Raw genomic sequence first — 21672 nt, forward strand, 5'->3', positions numbered from 1 at the left:
ATTCTCCATATCTCCAATCAATCACTTAAAGGGAACAAAATGATGATGAGATCTTAGCCAACGAAAATTTTGTTAACCAACACAAAACTCATAATGTAAAGGCTGAGTCAAATAAAATAAAAGCTAAGTATAATTACAAGCCTTCCATGTAATAATGTTATGAAAATAGAGAATTGTTAAAGAACATCATTTCCCATTTTAATTATAAAAAGTTAAAAGTGGTGATCTATAACCATCACCATTTTAATTATAAAAAACAATCCTAGCTCACCTCAGTCAAAAACAATGCCACCAACAAATAAGCATCGTTACTTGTTAGAATTGGCTTCAAAGATGAATTGGGTTTTTATTAATTTCTTCAATTTTAAACCAATTTAGGGAAAGGTTGATCAATTTTAAAGCAAAGTGTGATTGCATGTGATATTTTTATGATTGGTTGGAAAACAAAATTTATTAAAAAATAAATAAAGTATTTTTTTAGAATCACAAATGACACGTGGATAACTAAGTGTAAATATAAATCATTAAACTGAAGTCATTAGAAGTATTTATCATGTTATGGTCAAATTTCAATTTAAAGAATTGCTTCTATCTCTTAATAAAGTCCAGTCAATTTCATTTTCCTCTCCTCAATTCCTCTATTATTTGTGCATCACAAACAAGATAATAATATCTTAAAAGGAATCATTTACTAATATATGTTTTTATTCTACTTCAAAACACTCACATGCCTTGTTTCATAAAATGTACGTGTTCACAAAACATCATTCCCTTGTGTGAATATAGCATAGTTTACCAATTTGCTATTCTTCACATGGTATGAAATGAGACGAGACTATCTCTTGTTCATTCATATTTTCCAGATCTAAATTAAAGGAAACAAAACAAAACAAAAGGCAAAAACAAAAATAAGTTTCATTTTCAAATCTATTGGTTTAAGCATCAACAATCTCCTTAGTTTCAGCAGAAGCCAAAACAAGGTTGGGTGTTTCTATTCCAAGTTCACATGTTCCATCAATGGCATTGTTCTTCCCCAATGCTTTCAATGCCAAATGTGCTGCCTTCTGCCCGGATATCATCATGGCCCCAAATGTTGGGCCCTACAAAAATAAACAACAAAATTTGTCATTTAACACATCTATCTAAGCTTAATGTTCTTTTTTTTCTTCATTCCAAAACTAGATGCAAATTCAGGGTTTGTTTCTTTGTTTAAGATGCATGCATATATATATATATATAAATTAGTTAATTAGGGTAAGAGATGCATATACCATTCTTGGGGATCCATCAATTTCCGCAACTTCCATGCCAGTGACAATCATCCCAGGTACAATCTCCCTAGTGAGGTTAACAATAGCATCCTCAGCAGCATTCATGTCAAGTGCTTTCATTCCAGGAACACTCTCTATCATGCCAATACTCCTCAGCCTCTTAACCCCAGTAGCACCAAATGGCCCATCATGTCCACATGAACTCACCACAACCTTAGCCTCCATGACATTAGGGTCCATGCAAGACTGTGTATCATGGTTCATAGAAACCAAAGCCCAGTTGGTGACAACACCACCCACTCTCCCTCCTTTAACAATCAAATCCTCAACAGCCACAGCATTGAACAACTTGACATTAGGTCTAGCAAGAAGCTTGCTCATGATGGTTGAAGTGAATAATGCTGCATGCTTTATAACAACATAATCTTCTTGCTCATCATACTCAATCTCCAACTCATCAAGGAAGCGGTGAGCAGGTTTACGAACCACCATGGCAGAGAACAGCTGCCCACCAAGCCTAATACCATATACATGGACAATACAAACAGAGATTAATAGATATCATATAAATAGTTCAATTAAGGACATAGTTAACTTAACACTCTTATCTTATATTTATATAATTAATTTAACTTACTGATAAAAACAAAGTGAAGGGTTGTTTACCATGCACCGCCACCGGGGCTGACAGATTGTTCGATTATGGCTATACTGATGTTAGGGTTCTTGCTGAGCTCATAGGCACATGAGAGACCCGCGGAGCCAGCACCAACGACAACAACATCCGTGTCGGCGTAGGTGATCATGTCAGTCATGTAACGGCGTGTCATTTCACGAGAGACGATTGATTCTTTGATAGGTTGGAACTTGAAGGAGTTAAGGTCATATGGGGGTGTGGTTAGGGACATGGAGATCATTGTGTTGCTGGTGTGCTGTTGAGGGATGGATTTCATGCGTGAGGAAAATGGATTGCCATTGAATTGGAAGGAGGAGCTTTTTGGGTTTGAAGAGACGAAAGAGGAGGTGAGGGTTGAAGTGGCCATGGCTGCCATTCAATTCAATTCAATGAATTGATGAATTATGATATATGATGGGAGTGTGATTGCACGTAGCTAGTGTTGGAATGTGGGTTTATAACCACACTTGTTGGCACTTAGATAGCCAGATATAGATAGAATTTCAAAGGTTACAATGCTCCCCCATTTTGGCATCTATCAACCACTTGGGATATTTTGCTGATATTTTATTATTTTCGACCCGTTTTTCATGGTTCACAATGATCATAAAAAAACCTACTTTTTAAGCAAATGCAAGTTGGTTCATAAATTGACTCACAATTCAATTTCTCTAATTCCTCAATGTTATATAAATCTTTGATTTAATTGGTGCTAAGATTTTCTCCATTTAAGTAGGAATAGGAGGATTTGAACCAGATAATTCAACATGACATTTTATCTTCTTTTGGATATTTTTGGATTTGAAGCAGAGAATTCAACATGCATGTTATATAAATCTGGTTTATTATTGCCTCTGTTATATAACTAGCACTTACATGTGATATATATCATACTAATTGATATCATCAATTCTAATATTAATACAATATCGAGAGAGAGTAAAAACCAAATACTCAATAAAATATATACTAAAAACAAAGAAGATCTAAAATCATAGCTATATATATATATATATTTATGATAATTAAAAGCATATTCAAGTCAAGTTAAAATACATGAAAGTAAGAGTTAGAATAACATTTATCCTTTTGTAGTGCTCAGAAAACATGGCTATAGAAGAAAAGGTTGTTCCCATTCCTTTCGTTTTTGCAGCAACAATGACCTCTTTTGGATGTTTTTTTTAAAGAAATGCGTATAATATTTTGAGACTTATTAGTGATTGCATTTATAATGTTAAACAATATAGTTGAGTCTAGATTCAGTGTATAGTTTATTAAACCTGCTTTGCGTTCCTTCCATACCCCATTTTGTTTCTTCCTTCATTTGATTTCCCATTCCACGTCCTTCCCCCCTGAAATAATAAGAAGGGGAAAACAGAGGATTTTGAATTGCAATGCGTTTTGTGAATATTCAGAGTGATGAGAAATGGAAGAAAACCGGGTTGACCGTTTCAGTGCGTTAAAATATGGTAAAAGCCATGAAAAGAAATTTTTTTGATGAATCAAGAAGTGTATAAAAGAAAGTTTAAAGAAGCTTAAAGAAAGAAGAATGAGAAACAAAGATTGATAACGTTCTCATTGATTGAATAAGAAGTTGGTCAATATAACTTATTTATACAAGAGAAAAGAATAAAAAGAAAGCTTGTAAAGCAAGTAACTAACATAAACATAACTTGTTAATTCTTAATTTTCTAATCGATTATCATCTTTCAAAATAACTTATCATATATCTTCACTATAGTGCATTTTCTAACACTTTCATGTTTCATCATATCCCTCCAGGTACACCGTCTTGGCCTCTTTGTTGTTTTCTTTACTACTATAATTCTAATCAAAATTAGATGTTGCTTTTTAAAACTAAAATCTATCAAGTCCAACAAAGGTAATGCTTAGATTTTCATTTCTCACAAACCAACACTTCATGTGAGTTGAAGTGTTGGTTTTGGCTTCCAAATGTGTTACGTTGTTTATTAAAAATATTAATATCATATAAAACCGTGCAACATAACCTTAATAATACACTATAAAGGTCTGTCATCATAGCAGACTATGTATTTAATTATTATTATTATAACATTTATGGTAGAATGTAGTAATCCTGCTAGCGGTTGATTTGCATTTCCAATATTGGACAGTCCAATATTAAATAAAGATTATGATATATGATAAAAAACTCTTTTATAACTATGATTTTATGTTATTTTTGAATAAAAAAATTGAAGAAATTCTTTCTCTTCACTCATATTTTAGTATTGGATAGGTTAATAGTGGAGAGGAGTTATAATCCACTTAAACTGTTGTTGTTGGAGTGTGAGAAGGATGATGAGATTTTGGAACAATGATGACATGTATGAAAATAATCATGTCTCCATATTACAATTGAATGAAATTTTGATTAGAGATTTTGAGTAGATTGAGGGGAAAAGCACAAGAGAGTTGAGGTTGAGGTTTGAAATAGTGATTAGTGGTGGTGGTGTGTTACCACTATCCAAATCTATAGCACAGTTTGAGGTTGATGTTTGAATTGACTTATTCATTGCTATTATTTCGATTTCACATTCATCTCACTTCTTTCTTCTAACTTGTAACCCTATCTACACGTACTCTTATTCTCAATCTTTCTATTTCTCATCTTACATCTTCTTAATTCCAATGCAACTAAGAGGATATGACAAATGCATTCATATTGTTATTACTACTACTACTAGTATTTTTGAATTCCAATGGATCAGAGGCTCAGAATAAGACTCAGCCTCGTGGGCCTAAGGCTCCAGTGGCTAAACCAAAGGCTAAGGCTGTAGCTGATCCAGATGCTCTCCCTCCAGCAGCTGAAAACTGTAATGGAGTTTACATTTCATATGAATTCCATTCAAGGAAGAAAGAATTCCCTCATGTTAAAAATGTAAGTGCTCAATCATGGGCCTTCAATGCCACTGCAGTGGTGCTCAACACTGGAAGGGAAATACTTAAAAGGTGGAAGTTGTTTATAAAGTTTCAACATGATGAGATACTTGTGAATGTAAATGGAGGTGTATTATTTGATGGAGAAGATTTCCCTGTTTCAGTTGGAAATGGGACTCACATAGTTGGTGGTTCCAATGCAGATTTGGATACCTCAATCAACACAGCAAATGATTTAACTCAAATTCAGGCTGAGATTCAAATCAGTGGCACTCAGTTTGGTGTTAGGACTAATGGAATCCCAATGCCTAAGACTATCAAGTTGGAAAATGATGGATACAAGTGCCCTCCTCCAACTACCAAAAGTCACTCCCTTAGGCCTTCACTTTTTTATCATCATACTCAAACCACTTTATTTTCTATCATGTACATTATCTTATATTCATATAGTATGTGTTAATTATTGTTCAAGTTGTAACCATTGAAATCCATTGTTCCACAGAAAGTTCGATGTGGGCGTGCTGTAAAAGAGACAAGAAATCCAAGTTAAAAGAAAAAAAGACAAAATACTTGCCAAGGCAGAAAGGGGATCTTACCATAGCCTATGATGTCCAACAAGCCTATGATAATAACTATAATGTTGAAGTGACGATGCAGAACAATAACCCTTTAGGACGCCTAGATCATTGGAACTTAACATGGGAATGGACAAAGGGGGAATTTATATACAATATGAAAGGTGCTTTCACTCGTGAGATAGAGTACTCAGGTTGTGTCAATGGCGTTGCAGGACAATACTACAAGGACATGGATTTCTCCAAAGTCTGGAATTGTCAAAAGAAACCGATAATCAGTGACATGCCTCCAGAGAAAATAAATGACACTCAACTTGGTCAAATACCTTATTGTTGTAGAAATGGTACTATTTTACCTACCCTTATGGATGAAAGCCAATCCAAATCTGTATTCCAAATGCAAGTGTTTAAAGTACCACCTGATATGAACAAAACAAGTATTTTCCCTCCAGAGAAATGGAAAATCATGGGAATTCTTAATCCTGATTACCAATGTGGACCCCCTTTGAGAGTAGACCCAGCAAGAACTCCAGATACAAGAGGACTTGATGCTACAGTAATTGGCATTGCGAGTTGGCAAATAGTATGCAATATCACAAAATCAAGTAAGAGGAGCACTAGATGTTGTGTCTCTTTCTCTGCTTATTACAATGACTCTGTAGTTCCATGCAACACATGTGCATGTGGTTGTGATGATACAGATCATTGTAACCCAAATGCAAAGGCATTGCTACTTCCACCAGAAGCACTTTTAATACCTTTCCAGAATAGGACAGTTAAGACACTTGCTTGGGCCAAATTAAAGCATTTCCATACACCTAAAAAGTTACCATGTGGTGACAATTGTGGAGTTAGCTTAAACTGGCATATTGCTTCTGACCACAAAGGTGGATGGAGTGCTAGAATCACACTCTTCAATTGGGAAACAACCCCTTTTCAGAATTGGTTCACTGCACTTCAGTTCAAGAGAAGGGTTGGTATTGGTTTTGAGAAAGTGTATTCCTTCAATGGCACATTTCTTCCAAAGCTAAACCACACTGTTTTCATGCAAGGGATAGAAGGAGCTAACTATTTGTTAGGTATAGATAATTCATCAAACCCAAAAGTCCCTGGAAAACAACAATCTGTTATTTCATTTACAAAGAAGTTTACACCAGGTATCAAAATACCAAAAGGAGATGGATTCCCTTCAAAGGTGTTTTTCAATGGAGAAGAGTGTTCCCTTCCTACTCAATTCCCTATAGGAAATGGAAACCCACATAATAATGTAGATTTAGTACATGCACTTTTACTCTTAGTTTTACCTTTTATAATCAATCATATAATGTATTAGTATTATTTAGGATGCCAATGTTAAGAAACAATCAATTACACAATTTTATTTATCATTATTATCTAAGACTGCAAGTCACCTTCACTTTTGATCATCCCAGTATTAATAGCAGTTATAGTACACCATTAACACTATATATCATCTTCCACCCTCCCTTCATTCCTCGTGCAATAAATTCTCCATTTCACTTCTCTCTTTCTTCTAAGTTGAAAATCTAAATTAGGGCCAAACACATCATATGGTCTCCACGTTTGAAATGAATCCAAGTAGGATATGATAATTAAAACTTGTAAACTTTAGTTATATGTATATATAAATATATTAATGTTGAGACTTAGAACTTTATTTTTTTTTTTGTATATGTTGAAAAAATTAGAGAATCAATTATATTTTCAACTAAAAATATGAAATTACTATGTATACATTTGAATAGAGAGACATACACATATGATGAGTGAATGACCATATGATGAGTTATATTCTATACTTACTCGGTCTTAAATATTAATTGAGTTTAATTTTTGAACCGAACCTGGCTCCAGACTCGATGAAACCCAACCTTATTCGGGTCTGATCAAGATTGGACCATATTAAGTGAAAGAGTAGAGTCGGGGTTCTACTCACCCCTAATACCCGGTTAAGTGAAAAGCAGCTTCCAGTGTTCACTTTAGAAGTTTTCCTGTGCATCACTTTAAAATTAGTACCTCCCTCTTCGTTAATCTCACATTGGTTTTTAATAACTTATTCATGTTTTATGCTTGAATCTAAGTTACTTTGCTTCAATGGCTATTTACTGATATACACACAAATTTTTCTATGATTTTTCCAATTGAATTCTTGAACACATATATAAATTACAAGAGAATAATAATAAAAGAGCAAACATATTATAAATATAAATTAATGAGAGCGAAAGGTCACAGTTTCTCCACTATCTTTCTCCAGTCCTTCTTTTTAGGAGTAAACAGGACATGTGAAACGCGTCTAGCCTTCACATCCAATGAACTAGGATCTTTCTTTATCAAAATCTTTCTGTCCTCATGTTCCAAGCCAATTATATCTCACTAAATCACATAAAAATGTTATGTTATATTTTTTGATTTTCTTTTCAAGTATTTATCAAACTTCCATTGGATTGGACACAATGAAACACAAAAAATTGGGACAACTGATCTCATTCGACATCCAATACATACATCAGTTAATTCGTGAAATGCATTTAAAATGTGTTGAATTATGTACTACTTATATTTGAGATTTAATGATAATAAAATTAAAATAATAAGTAATAACATGAATTTTTTTATACACATTTTTTCTCATAGTTCTTTCACATGAGTAGTATCTTTCTTCAACATTCGATTAATTAATATAAAATGATTTATTAGAATATCCAAACTTCACATGTTGCATATTTTTTTGCCATATAATCAGTGCAACGATTCTTTCTGATTTGCACAGTTTGTAAGTTAATTTGCAAGCTGCGGTTGAAGACCATAAATTATTACTTGGTTTCCCAAAGAAAAATTAAGGAAATAAAGATTGATAAAACAAGAAGTTATGTTAAATTATTTAATCATTTGGTTTAATAGAAAACGAGGGAAAAAAGTGGGAAAAAACATAGTTATTATTAAAAATGATCATACATGTCTGTGTAATTTTATAAATGATCATATGTCCTTATTCTTGTCACATTTTGTATGTCTATATAATTAAAAATATCACTTAATTAAAAAAAATCATAAAAACAGAAACTATCATGTTTATATTATGTTATGAAATTTGATTAATTATGAATAAAAAGAGTGATGGTAAGATCTGTGTTTCCAAACATATCATAGGAGTGATGTTCTTGTCTATTAGTAGAAGTGAGGGTTATAAATAAGTATATTTATTATCCCAAAATGTATTATTTTATTTACTACTTGTGATATGATTGATTTGATAAAAAATATTGAAAATGAAAATACAACAATTTAGTATTTTTGCCATTCTATGCATTTTTTTATGATATTTGGCTCAAATTATATTAATAGTCACTAAAACTATGATCAATCACTTTTAACAAAAATATATTTTTAAAAATTAACAAAAATATGACACATATCATAAATATAAGTTCAACTTCTCTCCGGTACTAGATTTTAGGGATTTTAAAAAATAAGTTAAAATCAAGATTATTAGATTTTTATTTCCACCATATGTCATAATCTTAACATGATAATTGACTAATGGAAAGGCAAATGCACTTTTTCTAATTTGAAGGATAAATTTGTCTTATCACAATAAACATAAGGGTGTAAGTGTAAAAATATATCACATTTTCTTTACCTAAGGGTGTAAGTATAAAAGTTTCATTCCAAATAATGGTGAGATCCAAATTCTGAAAATATAGCTCAAAAAAACGTGGGTCTTGGTGGAATGTTACTTGTGCCCAAAAAACTGGTCTAAGTTCTTATCACGCGCAGAGCCTTGAATATAAATTTGAGGGTTAGGGACATGGACACATACACAGAAACTACTCTCTCACTTGTGAATTCTCATCTGAAAAAAGATATAACACGACGATGGCGTGCATATTACAAGGTGCATATGTTAGTAGCCATAGGCAATTCAATGATAAGGATGGATCAACACCCAGACCTTGTTCCTCGGTGGTTGTTCGGTCAGTAGTGACCACTCTAGAAACCATGAAGACCATTACTCCCTGTGTGCCCCCACTGAGATCCTTAAAAGAGAGGAAAGAGCTCATCAGTGAAGGAAAATTTGGTAGGTTTGGAGGTAAGTTTGTACCTGAGACACTTGTGACTTGTTTAAGCCAACTTGAAGCTGAGTTCAAAAAGGCCCTCCATGATGAACTTTTTCAGGTATCAGCTCAACTTTTTCAGCATAATTCGTGTGGTACAGATATGATGTTGATGATTAAATAAAGTTGTTCATGCAGGAAGAGCTAGCGACGGCACTAAGAGAGTTTGTTGGAAGAGAGACTCCCCTGTATAATGCTGAGCGATTATCTGAGTATTACAAGAGCAAGAATAGTGGAGAAGGACCTGAAATATACTTAAAGAGAGAAGACCTCAACCATTGTGGGTCTCACAAGATGAATAATGCTCTTGCACAGGCCATGATCGCCAACCGCATCGGTAAGAGAGACGTTATCACCGCCACTGGTGCTGGACAACATGGGCTAGCAACATCTGCAGCATGTGCTAAACTTGGTTTGGAGTGTACTGTTTTCATGGCCGCCAAAGACATGGATAGACAATATTCTAATGTGCAGTTTATGAAGTTGTTAGGCGCACAGGTAAATATAACTTTCTCAATAAACAAAACTTTTTAAGATTCCATTCAATACACACATATTCTCTACCATTAAATATATAGCATCAAACTTTAACTATATGCTCCTCACTACGTGCATGAGTGCGTTAGAATTAATCCAAATATATTTCAGATACATGCACATTAAAACTAATTTACTAAAAAACAAAAAAATACAAAAAAATATGCATTGCACGGGGTTTGTTTTCATGTACTTGTTTTATCACGTATATAATTTCCATATAAATAGTTAGCATATGATTCATATGAAACTGCAAAAACTCAAGGAACATATTTGTTCTCTCACAAGAGTCTCTACGTACTACTTATAGTATGAAATATTTACTTATTAAAAAAAATATTTAAAGAACTTTTTCAAGAAATCATGAAAAATGGCACGCATATGTCGTTGGAAAACTTATGGTGAGTGAATAATTATATATATATAGGTTGAAGCTGTGAATGGAAGCTTCAAAGATGCAGCATCAGATGCGTTCCGTTGTTGGGTGGAAAACTTAGAAAAGAGTTACTTGTTGACGGGTTCAGCAGTGGGACCACACCCATGTCCAACAATGGTTCGTGAGTTTCAATCAGTGATAGGGAAAGAAACAAAGAAGCAAGCATTGAAGAAATGGGGAGGGAAACCAGACGTGCTTATTGCATGTGTAGGGACTGGGTCAAATGCTTTGGGTTTGTTCCATGAGTTTATAAAAGATGAAGATGTGAGGCTTATTGGAGTTGAAGCAGGTGGTTTAGGTTTGAAGAGTGGAAAACATTCTTCAACTTTGACCAACGGAGAAGTGGGTGTTTATCATGGGGCTATGAGTTATTTACTACAAGATGAATATGGACAAATTATAGAACCACACTCTATTGCTGCTGGGTAAGTTAGTAGGACATAGTAATATAGTATACAGTAACAATTCCTACAATATTTACTTTTCTTTAATAAGTCCACTTTGGGTTCTATGGGAATATCATGTAAAGCTAACTTTTGGAGTTTAGTTAACCAATATAATATATATATATATATATTCAATCTTAGGTGTGGGGTACCCGGAAGTACAATTAATTAACACATAAAAATAAAAGTTTGATTCTTATTTAATTTCTTTCCAATATGCATGCAGGATGGAGTACCCAGGAGTTAGTCCAGAGTTGAGCTTCCTTAAAGAAAGTGGGCGTGCACAATTTTGCTCTGCAACAGATCAAGAAGCTCTTAATGGTAAGCAATTATTGAATTTTTTGTTTTTAATAAAACTGTTACTATTTTTGCTTTATATCATTTTCACTTCATTTGTTGTTGCTCCAGCTCTAACAGTAGTAAAATTTTCAGCGTACGAAAGATTATGCAAATTGGAAGGCATAATTCCATCACTTGAAGCAGCACATGCATTAGCTATCTTAGATAAGGTTGTCCCAACTTTATGCAATGGTCACAAGGTGGTTGTCAATTGTTGTGGGCGCGGTGATAAGGATGCACCTATTGTTCTCGATCGCACTATCTAATGATTATTCATATTCTCAAACTTTTACAAATTATCTTAGGTTCAATATTTCGAAAATACTCGCCTATATAGTATATCACTCCACCTTTATATATATTATATTTGTGTAACACATCAATATTTATATATAAAAATTAAAAGTTATTCTATGGTTCTTTAAAAACATCTCTATATCATGCCCATAAATTAGGATCTTCTGTCCCAAAAAACGCATGTTCACATGTCCCTAACCAATAACATTGCATGTAATAATATGAATTATTGGGATAATATTTTGTTTAGTTTTTAAAAATCACTTGTATATTGTGAATAGGCCAAGACTAAATGAGAAATTGAAAATTCTAAGTGTGCCATCTAAATCAGTCCTCTTCTATTAGGGCTTCTTTCTCATTCTAATAATGCATGGGTATGATCATCATCATTATTCTCATTCTCCTCTCAGCTTGGGTTTAGGGAATGAAAGAAGATGTAGGAATTGAAGTGATGTAAAGATATTTGATGGTTGTGTATGGATAGAGGGAATGAAAGAAGATGTAGGATTTGGTATGTGGTGGAAGTGAGGAGAGGAGTGAATTTGTAGTCCCAAAAAGTGATACATGTAATATCTTAGTTGCCTAGCTTGTTCAGGAATTGATACTTGTAATAGGAAGGTTGTGTGAATGTGTTTAACCATTATTAGGTACAAACATGTATGGAATATATGGAAGGTCGGACCTATAATTAATGCTCCACTCCTCAGAGATATGAGTTTCGAGTGAAGAGATATTGAAGGGGCACCCAATCTAATGTAGCATATAATGATATTACCTTTGTTCTTTAGTGGTTGGTCGGATTCGTGGAAGAATTTTTCTACTATCTGGATTGATAATGACTTGGATCAGCCGGTTGACATAAACGATCAAATTAGTATGAGACTAGAGAGGTAATGCTCGAGAGCAAGGTAAGAAGTAACTAGAGAGTAATAATAATAAGTAATGAGTTATAAGTGACACTTCCTGTTGGGGAGACCCTTAATTATAGTGGTTGAGATAGATGACATAACTCTAAAGGGTACTGTTGGCATGGCTGACCATTTTGGTCTGTCGCGGGCTGAATTTCCCGTGTCATGCGCATTTGGCAGGCCCGTCCTCTGTATGTAGTTGACTTATAGAAGGTCTGGTAACCGTATTGCAGTCTGTCATTGTCGTGTTGGCAGAGGTAAGTAAGATTACAAATGGCGTGACAATAAGTTATTGGTGGATTACAGGCTGTCCTAGTAGGTCCGGTCAATAGTTACATACAGTGTCATAAAGTTTTTACTACATGTTTATTTCTTTCTAATCTCAATCTTAATTTGGCATTTTAACCATATCTATAAAATTTAGTTGCCCGTTTTGGAATTTGCCTTCATATTTTGTTATTATTGTTAATAATTTCCGATTCTTTTTCATGGGAAATATTCTTAATACCGTTTTCTCTGGCATCGACAAAAACAAAAAATAACAAAAAATCATTGATTTTCTTAATTGATACACTCGATTTGTTGACATGCTTTAAAAAATAAGCAGACAGCTTTTAGATGGGTGGTTTGTGATACCTCTCACTCTAATCTTTTAAAGAATGCCAAATTTGATAAAAGAGTAATATCTATATACTGTTAGCATAATAATTTAACACACCCAGTACATCATTCATCATTCAATTGTATTATTTATTTTAAGGAATCAGTGATGACCGCGAATAATAAATAATACAGTGACAGAGTATAAAATTAATATATTGTTAGTGCGTACATTTTAAATGGGATACCTGCATCATTAGTTTACAACAGACAACCAATAACTTGGCATTAAATAAGTTGTTTTACCTAACAGCACAGTTTTCTTGCACACAACTATCTAATTGTCATATATACATGAAGTGCTTGGATAACCTATAATCATAAACTCAACATTTGTAACGAAAAACCATCACAATATTGCACGACAAAAAAACAATGTTCGTGAAGGTCATATTTTCTGCATCTATGCCAATGATGATACACTGCATCAGAAAAGAACATGCATGGCCCTAGTGTCAGCTATTTCTTTAAGCCATGCTGTACTCCAATCAGGATACCAGTTCCATGGTTTCAACCAAAGTCACATTATGTACATTACAATTGGTTAGATAGATACCAATAGTAGATTGGTGCATACTATGGCTGGATGCGAGAATTGGTCTTTGTAAGAGCTTTAACAAAGTAATTCCGAATCTCTGGCATTACACGCTGGATTAAAAGAGAGTGTCTGCAAACAGAAATTTAAGATCAAGAATTTAAGACATGCACGATGCAATGATAAATGAGAATTTCAATCACCAAAATCATGATTTAAGTATAAGAAAGCAACCATAGTCCAAACAACTGTTTTTATCAACCTGTTAAATCATGACTATCCAGCTTATTTCAAACCAAAGGTTGATGGCTATTGTTAAAAACTATGGACAAGTTTAAGATTCCTGTCTATCATATTTGCCCAAAGCAAAGCAGAAAATATGAAAAGTTATTTTGTGGAAGAAAAAAATAGCTGCGATATATTGAAGTATAGAACAAAATCATCACACACACCTCTCCCAAAAAGAAATCAGTGACATCTGTCCACATTTTCATAACTATGTATCAACCCCTTCATTTGTCAGATTACTGCTAATAAAAACATGAGAAAAGATGCTTTCTAATCGCTATCTAACCTTTAAATAAAAATGCAGCTATGTACTAAAAAGAGCCGCAACAATTTGAAGCAAGTTTTACTGTTTTCTTTACATTTTTGTGTAGACCATACACTCAACCCAATCCCAGATATCAGTGGAGATGCCTTTAGTAAACCAGCCCCAGTATGTGAAAAAGAACTACTCCTTATTAATTACGGGATTAGTATGCTGTAATTATTATTATTTTTGGTTATGCTGTAATTATATTTTAAACCTTTAACATACTGCCATTGCATAAGTAGTGCCTCCATAACTTTCAATATCTGAAATTCTGAATTCCTTTTAGGTCAACAACATGCTTCCACAAAGCTTCAGGGAACATAGAAACAGTGGGTACCAAAAGTAGGCGCCACTAGCCTCAACTTCCAGCTTACCCATATTCATCAAGTGTGCATTCTATTTAAATTAACTATTATTTATTATGTTATCACAAATGTCTATTATGCATTGCAGAGGAAAAGGAAATATTTGTAAGCAAACTAGTAAACACAGGATTGAGAGAATCAAACATATACCCTTGTCTTGCACTCAATTTATCAAATTGCTCCAAAATAAAAAGGATGCATGTATGCCTCAACGATATGGCATTAAAAGCTTCTGAAAGTTCATACATACTTGACACATTCTCCAGAGATATATCCTGCCACAACAAATCATGAGGAATCCACTTTCCAGTCTAAATATCAAAACAGGAACACGAGACTCCATAATAAAACAAATTCTCTTAGCTGACCTGTGCAATCGTGTACTCACAGAGTCTCTTAAGTCCTTCTAAAAGATATTGATCAGCTGCTCGAAGGAGATCTTGGGCAATATGAAGAGTAACATCAACTGATCCAGTATATATAAATCTGAGCCAATATTAAACAATAAGATATAAGTTGTCCACATATTACTAGAAGCCTTCACAGCACAACTTTTATAGAGCATATGCATACAGAAGTTATTAGACCTCATCATCAACTCAAAAACCTCCCATCTGATATTTGGAATCTCTATGTCCCTTGCATCCTTCTCCTGTCATACAATAAAAGACTAGCATATTACAGACATGAAACTACAACATTCTGCTTCAATTTAAAATAAAATGCTTGAATTTTTATTTAAATTAAAAAATCAGTTCAAGAGGTGAAATCTCCAATAACAGTTTAAATGAAGTAGAAAAATCATAAAAACTACAATCGTAAGTGACATATAATGTTTCTCATGAAACTCAATTTTAGTAATGTAACAAGAAAAATGGCATGCTTGTAGTTTGTTTATATCTCGGAGGGGCATTACAGGGTGAGGGAGGAGAAGACACATAATTCAGTAGCAAAGAGCAATATGTATATATATTTAGACACACACTCACCCGATAACCACCATCAAACATTGCACGAAATGCATCTGAAGATGCAAGTAGGCATATTCTGTGAGCATAAAACCGTTTGCCTGCATCAAAGTAATAAAATTCCCAGTTAACTACAAATGTCAACTGAAGCTACAACACTGCGTTTTCTAGGTAAGTTCAACTTCAAGCACCAATTTTAAGAAAGAAAAAATAAAAGCATACCTTCAACCAAAAATGTAACGTCAGACACACTACAATTGTTTACATACTGCTCCCCTAAATAGACCTGCAAAAAAATCCAGGACCAATATCCAACTTTTACAGACATCTAACTCCAGAATTACTTAGATAAGACAGAATGAAGAGAGGTGTGCATCGGGATTCTTCTTATGCAAGTGACAAGCATATAATATGTGCCATGACATTGATTTTATTAACTACTCATTATTGGATCAGCAAGTGATAATTAATAATAAAACGGACCATATATTTATAACTAGACAAGAAGGTAAACCTCAACGTAATAGTAAGGTTGTTTGCCTTGTGACCTAGAGGTCATGAGTTCGAATCCTAGAAACAGTTTATTCGCTTGCGAGTATAAGCCTGCGTAAATCTACCCTCCCTAGACGTCAATAGGTGGGAGCCTCATGCACTAGCCCCCACCTTTTATATTTATAACTAGACGTCGTCACGTGGATATTCAGATAACTTTAAATGCCGAGAGATATCACAACATGCAAACACAAAATACATAAAAACTAGAAGATAAGAAAAAAGTCAGCATTGTTGGCTAGGCCACTGACTAGTAAGTTACTAACTATTATATATGCCTCTCGATGACATGTTTAAATAAAAAGCAGTTCTAATCAATGGTAGGATTTGAGTAAGAAATTAGCCTCACAGCAAACACTCCTTAACTGTTTAAAAGCATGGCTGAGTAGAAAGATCTTATTGGTATAAAAAGGACAAGAAGAAGAGGAAACAAATTTTCCTATATCCCCGATAAAAAAAGGAAAGGAACAGAAACTATTGAACAACGAAATGAAAGAATGCCAAAGCACAAAAGTCATTCAGATAATACAAAAAACTTACTTAAAAACTAAAAGTAAAAATTAAATTATGGCCATCTGACACTGGACAAGCCAAACAGTAAAAAGGCCTATGCCCTACCTGGGGTGTTGGTGACGGGGGGGCAGCATCGATAGGAGACAAAGTCATAGCTTTATTGGCCAACTTCCATAAAGCCACTGCACCATCAAGCTGCTGCTTAGGGCTGGAAGAGCCAAGAAGCCCAATAAGCAACTCCAAACCTGCACAATGGATGATTAGCTCCAAATAGAACAAGCAATAAAGCATCCACAAAAAGGATTTCATACAACAAAACAACACACATCAAACTTATGCAAAAGATTGACTAATAAGGTGCATACCATGGTGATCAATAAATATTTTTCTCTGATCAGCCACAGAACAAAGATGAGCAAGAGACAAAGCAACACGTCTTTGGAAAGCCTTTTCTGAATCTCGCATAAGCTGTAACAGATGGTTCAGCACCTACAAGGAGAAAATTAACAGATTAAAAATACGAACACAATACAAAACTGGTAAAAAACAACTTATGCAACTGATAATTAGATACATTAGTACTTTAGTGACATGTAAATGTGACATTGTGCTTACAGGTCCACTAATTTTTTCTTCTAATCTTTTCAATGTCTTTGCCACACAATCCTTAGTTGCCTGCAATACAAACCAGTTCCATACAGATCAGCATGTATTCAAGAAGAGTATTTTGTCTCCAGTATATATTAAAAAAATTATGCAATCATCTAAAGCATTTAATTCACATTGATATAGGCACAAATGGCAAAAGCAGATACCCTGACATCAGAGCTACCATCTAGGTATTAAAGACGAAAACTTACTTGAACTATAAACTCTCCTTCCTGAAGTCGCTGAATTCCACCTACCCTAATAAAATCGGACACATTATCCTATGGGACAAATTAAAATAACAAAAAACAGTCAATTAACTTTGGTTCAAAGCAACAAAATTTATATTCAATTAAAACAGAAGATCTTAGTTACTTAATTCTTACAGGTATTTCTTACCTCATTATCTGCAAGGCCATAAAGAGCAAAAGCAGCATTATGTTGCAAAGACCCATTTTTTGAGTCGAGAAGCTTCAGCAATGGCATTAAGCTACCATCATGTGCAATACCTGCTTGGTTATGTGAGTCCTAAAATTTAAAAACTAATATTCAGGACAAGGGGATTGGTTATGCTCTTAAAAATAACCTAACAGTCAACTTACTCATAGAACTTGTGCTAACGCTTGTATTTTTTTTTTTAAAAGTAATACTATAACTAGTAAATGACTTCCAAAGCCACTAATCATAATGTTCAATACAAAGATGGAAGTGTAGGAATTCTAGATTCTATAGACTATGTAGCATGTATGTTACAGATTCAAAAACTATATTATATTGACGGGTAATGACAAATCATTCCATGCATATAGTAGTGACTTCACTTTCCAACATACATAACTAAACAATAACATGGGAGAAGAATAACCTGGGCCAATCTCCCCAGTGCAAAGGCAGACATTTCTTTGAGCTGTACATCAGGTGACTGAAGCATCTCTATTAGAGGTCTGACTGCACCTCTCTGTACAATGTGAACCTGTAAAAACAAAGTAAAAGGATGATATTGATAATAGTTTAGAACAGGAAGATATACGACATTTTGCATTGACACAGGAGAACTACCTTAGCCAATATTCTGGGGATGGTGGAAACCTTGGTTAATAAGAACTAAGAATCGCAAACCAAATTTGGAAATAGAAATTATAAAACAAGTGTTCCAAACTAAAATTCAGGTGACTTGTCTATTGATGTCCATTTTCCACCCATCATCATCCAGTGACTCCAGTCAACAAGCATAATAAATAGGTCTTGGGGTTTCCTCCCTTTTTACCTCCACCCTCTCACGTTGATACATGTCATAATGAAATAGTATGAACACTAAATTTTATGCTCACCTTGCAGTCTGAATCAGTTGCAGCAAATTGTCCAAGTAACAAAGCTGCTTCCCTCTGGCTTTCAGAGCAGCAGGAGCTATTATATAAAACAATATTATAATAGGTTAATAGAAAGAATCCTAATCATGAATACATTTTATGGAAGATTATTGGCATGAAAAGAGGGCTACAAAATGAAGATAGGGGTGAGAGAGAAGGAGGAGCCCTGGGAGTCAAAACTGAGAGGATACCTAAGTAATCTAATAACAGGTTGTAAAGCACCAGCAAGAAGAACTTCTTTCTTTATATTAGGGGAAGAGTGGACCAGATTTCCGATCACACCAACCTGTAAAACAATAAAGTCCATTGCACAGGCGCAGTAAGAGAAGTGCAAAGGCAAAACCCAATACAGCTGCAAATTTAGCACTTATAAACCACAAATACCGCTTCATAATGAACAGCAGCATCTTCTGAACGAAGCATTAAAATCAAAGTTGGAAGAGCATTGTATTCAACAATCTGACAAGTCATGATGTTTAGTTTAGTGACGTGTCATATTAAAGTCAATTCAATTTCCGAACTGTCAGCAAATATTACTTACCTCGTTTTTATTTTCATCATTTTTAAAAGCCAGGGTCCGCAATGCACCGGCTGCTGCTCTTTGTACCTTCGTATCAGCAACTTCAAGCAAGTCAACAAGAGGTGGAATCCCGCCTTCCATCCTACATATTAAATCCCGGTAATCAATACAACAGAGTCATTCCAAGATAAATTTCAATTGTATAGTAGTGTTTGGATTCAGCAAACCTGACACGGGTTTTAATGGTGCTGTTCTCGTGAGCAAGATTAGTAATGGCATCTGCAGCCCTACGGATGAGACTATTAACAGCACGAGATGTTAGGACATTGTCGTGCCTCTTCAAAAGATCAACGAGGTATTTTAAGGCACCATTGTCAACAATCAATTGTTGATGTTCTGGCTGTAGAATGCATTTTAAACAAGAAGAGGTTAGAACTCCAAAAACTATCTTCGAATCTTCCCTCTACCATTTAAAAATCAGTCACAAGAATAACCAAGCCTTAGTTGAGTTACCTTGACGGCAAGAAGACCAAGTGCGAATGCGCTCCCTTTCTCGACCTCGTGCTGAAAGGGCAATGGGTTCAGAAAACGATCATTTTGATCCAACGGAGGTGGTTGAAGATGCATAACCAAAGCCGGAATTGCTCCTCCTTCAACAATGTCGTGAACTACTTCCTCTATAAAAAAATAGAAGGTGTGGTTGGAAAGTGGAATAGAGAGAGAGATGAAGAAGAAGAAGAAGAAGAAGAAGAAGAAGAAGAAGATATACCGTTTTTGGCGAGATCGGCGAGGAGGTGAGTGGCGCGTTTAGCAGCGGCGCGATGAGAAAGGTTGGAAGAGAAAGTGGAATTGAGAATGGAAACTTGTTCGGAGATACAGATCTGAGAAGGGAAATGGAAATCATTTTGGTCAAGTTGTTTCCTCTTCTGCCCTTTCCTCTCAGGGAGCCACTCATCTGGATCCCTCTCCATAACAGAATCCCAATTCAATTCAAAATAACTAAATTCATTTTCACATTCTCTTTATCTATGTCTATACTTTCAATTTTCACTATCAACTTATTAGTTACTTCTCTCAACTTAAATGTGACATTACAATAAGGACAAAAGAATTATAATATAAAATATAAGCAATACAAAAAAATATAATATAAAGTATACACTACAAAAATATATAATATAAAGTATATTCAATACAAAAAGTACATTTTATAAAATGAAATATATAAAAATAGAATACTTATACCATAAAAAAGAATATAGACTCACATGCACGAAGTGTATATCGCACCCTAGTAAAAATAAATAATATATAATTTTTCAAAAGACACTTATACAAAAAAAATTGGTACTACCAAAGATACTCTTTCAATTTTTTAGGTAAAGAATTATATTTTTTTGGAGTATGTGATTGTCTCTTCCAATAAGTGTCTTTCTCAATAATCGAATCATTAATTTTTTGATCATCATGGACTATCGAGAATATCTCATCACCTTATGGTAAAGAATTAATCTCTTTTAATGTGTGTAATTTTTCTTTCAATAAGTATCGCTCCAAATAAGTAAACCTTTTACATTTTGATTTTTTAGAGATCTAATTGAATCTTATACTACTAGAGCACTACATTCATAGTTTTTTATTTTTATATTATATCCAAAGACTGAGACACTAACTACATTGTCTTTTACTTATTTTGATATTTTAATCAATTGTATTTCTATCTTTGTTTTTTTAAGATTGATATAATAAAACTTTTTTTATTTTTTATCTTATTTTCCTGAAAATGGTAAAATAAGGTGATTTTATCATGTGTGAAAAATATTATTAGAAATCGTGGTCCAAACAAAAGATTAAATCCAATTTGAATCGGTCAAAACACTAAGAAAAATATAATGCTTATAAAGTGAAATCTTTTGTGATTGGAAAAATAATATATCATGGGAATAATTACGTAATGACTTTCAATTATTTATTTTCTAACATTAATAAAAATATGTCATATTAATTAAAAATTAATTTTTTTATTGTTTTAGTTTTTGTTATATTACTATTAACACGAAATAATGAAATATAATATTGTAGGATAATATATGAGACATGGTAGGGGAAGTTGTGGAGGGTCAATGGTACAAATTGTATGTATAGTTGGGATAATTCAATGGACAGTAGTGGTGTTGCACAGTTTAAATGCAGCAGAAAGTGGGCATTAATATGGAGAAGGTGAATTAAAATTGATATATCCTCAGACCTCAAGTAAATTTCTCAATCATTAATGAAAGAAAAAAAAGATATATAGTAAGAGATTTTTATTTCGTGCATCATTTTTATTGTGATTGGATGGGATGATTAAGGTGGCGGTACATAGAACCAACCAAACATGAAGCATGGCTACATAGAACCTTCTCATCTGCTTCCCCCAAC

General features: G+C 33.9%; 4 protein-coding genes across 8 annotated transcripts; 2 read left to right on the top strand and 2 right to left on the bottom strand.

Annotated features, from left to right (window-relative positions):
• LOC109348532 (thiamine thiazole synthase, chloroplastic-like) lies at window positions 816-19202 on the bottom strand. Of its 2 annotated transcripts, XM_019588988.1 has the most exons (5): window positions 19196-19202; window positions 18217-18226; window positions 1938-2324; window positions 1272-1788; window positions 816-1100 (listed from the first exon to the last, which is right to left on the bottom strand). In XM_019588988.1, the coding sequence occupies exons 1-5, from the start codon at window positions 19200-19202 to the stop codon at window positions 936-938; spliced, it is 1086 nt and encodes a 361-aa protein (XP_019444533.1). In that variant the 3' UTR covers window positions 816-935. The 2 variants fall into 2 exon arrangements, with proteins under 2 accessions (XP_019444533.1, XP_019444534.1); XM_019588989.1 differs by lacking the exons at window positions 18217-18226; window positions 19196-19202 and having other exon boundaries at window positions 1938-2251; window positions 2288-2338.
• On the top strand, window positions 4596-6790 carry LOC109348530 (COBRA-like protein 10). Its single transcript, XM_019588985.1, has 2 exons — window positions 4596-5213; window positions 5351-6790. The coding sequence occupies exons 1-2, from the start codon at window positions 4616-4618 to the stop codon at window positions 6754-6756; spliced, it is 2004 nt and encodes a 667-aa protein (XP_019444530.1). The 5' UTR covers window positions 4596-4615; the 3' UTR covers window positions 6757-6790.
• Window positions 9250-11691, top strand: LOC109348531 (tryptophan synthase beta chain 1-like). Of its 2 annotated transcripts, none has more exons than XM_019588986.1 (5): window positions 9250-9623; window positions 9689-10060; window positions 10527-10960; window positions 11208-11302; window positions 11414-11691. In XM_019588986.1, the coding sequence occupies exons 1-5, from the start codon at window positions 9324-9326 to the stop codon at window positions 11584-11586; spliced, it is 1374 nt and encodes a 457-aa protein (XP_019444531.1). In that variant the 5' UTR covers window positions 9250-9323; the 3' UTR covers window positions 11587-11691. The 2 variants fall into 2 exon arrangements, with proteins under 2 accessions (XP_019444531.1, XP_019444532.1); XM_019588987.1 differs by having other exon boundaries at window positions 9251-9623; window positions 9701-10060.
• Window positions 13382-20250, bottom strand: LOC109348529 (ARM REPEAT PROTEIN INTERACTING WITH ABF2-like). Of its 3 annotated transcripts, XM_019588983.1 has the most exons (20): window positions 20021-20249; window positions 19765-19928; window positions 19479-19651; window positions 19273-19393; window positions 19116-19190; window positions 18923-19017; window positions 18693-18768; window positions 18227-18334; window positions 17761-17889; window positions 17574-17642; window positions 17329-17388; window positions 17079-17202; window positions 16819-16958; window positions 15871-15934; window positions 15670-15749; window positions 15268-15332; window positions 15049-15166; window positions 14831-14955; window positions 13742-13852; window positions 13382-13607 (listed from the first exon to the last, which is right to left on the bottom strand). In XM_019588983.1, the coding sequence occupies exons 1-19, from the start codon at window positions 20220-20222 to the stop codon at window positions 13762-13764; spliced, it is 2079 nt and encodes a 692-aa protein (XP_019444528.1). In that variant the 5' UTR covers window positions 20223-20249; the 3' UTR covers window positions 13382-13607; window positions 13742-13761. The 3 variants fall into 3 exon arrangements, with proteins under 3 accessions (XP_019444528.1, XP_019444529.1, XP_019444527.1); XM_019588984.1 differs by having other exon boundaries at window positions 13382-13854; window positions 14839-14955; window positions 20021-20250; XM_019588982.1 differs by having other exon boundaries at window positions 13382-13852.

Source organism: Lupinus angustifolius, chromosome LG06 (genome assembly GCF_001865875.1).
Source record: "Lupinus angustifolius cultivar Tanjil chromosome LG06, LupAngTanjil_v1.0, whole genome shotgun sequence".
Taxonomy (NCBI): domain Eukaryota; kingdom Viridiplantae; phylum Streptophyta; class Magnoliopsida; order Fabales; family Fabaceae; genus Lupinus; species Lupinus angustifolius.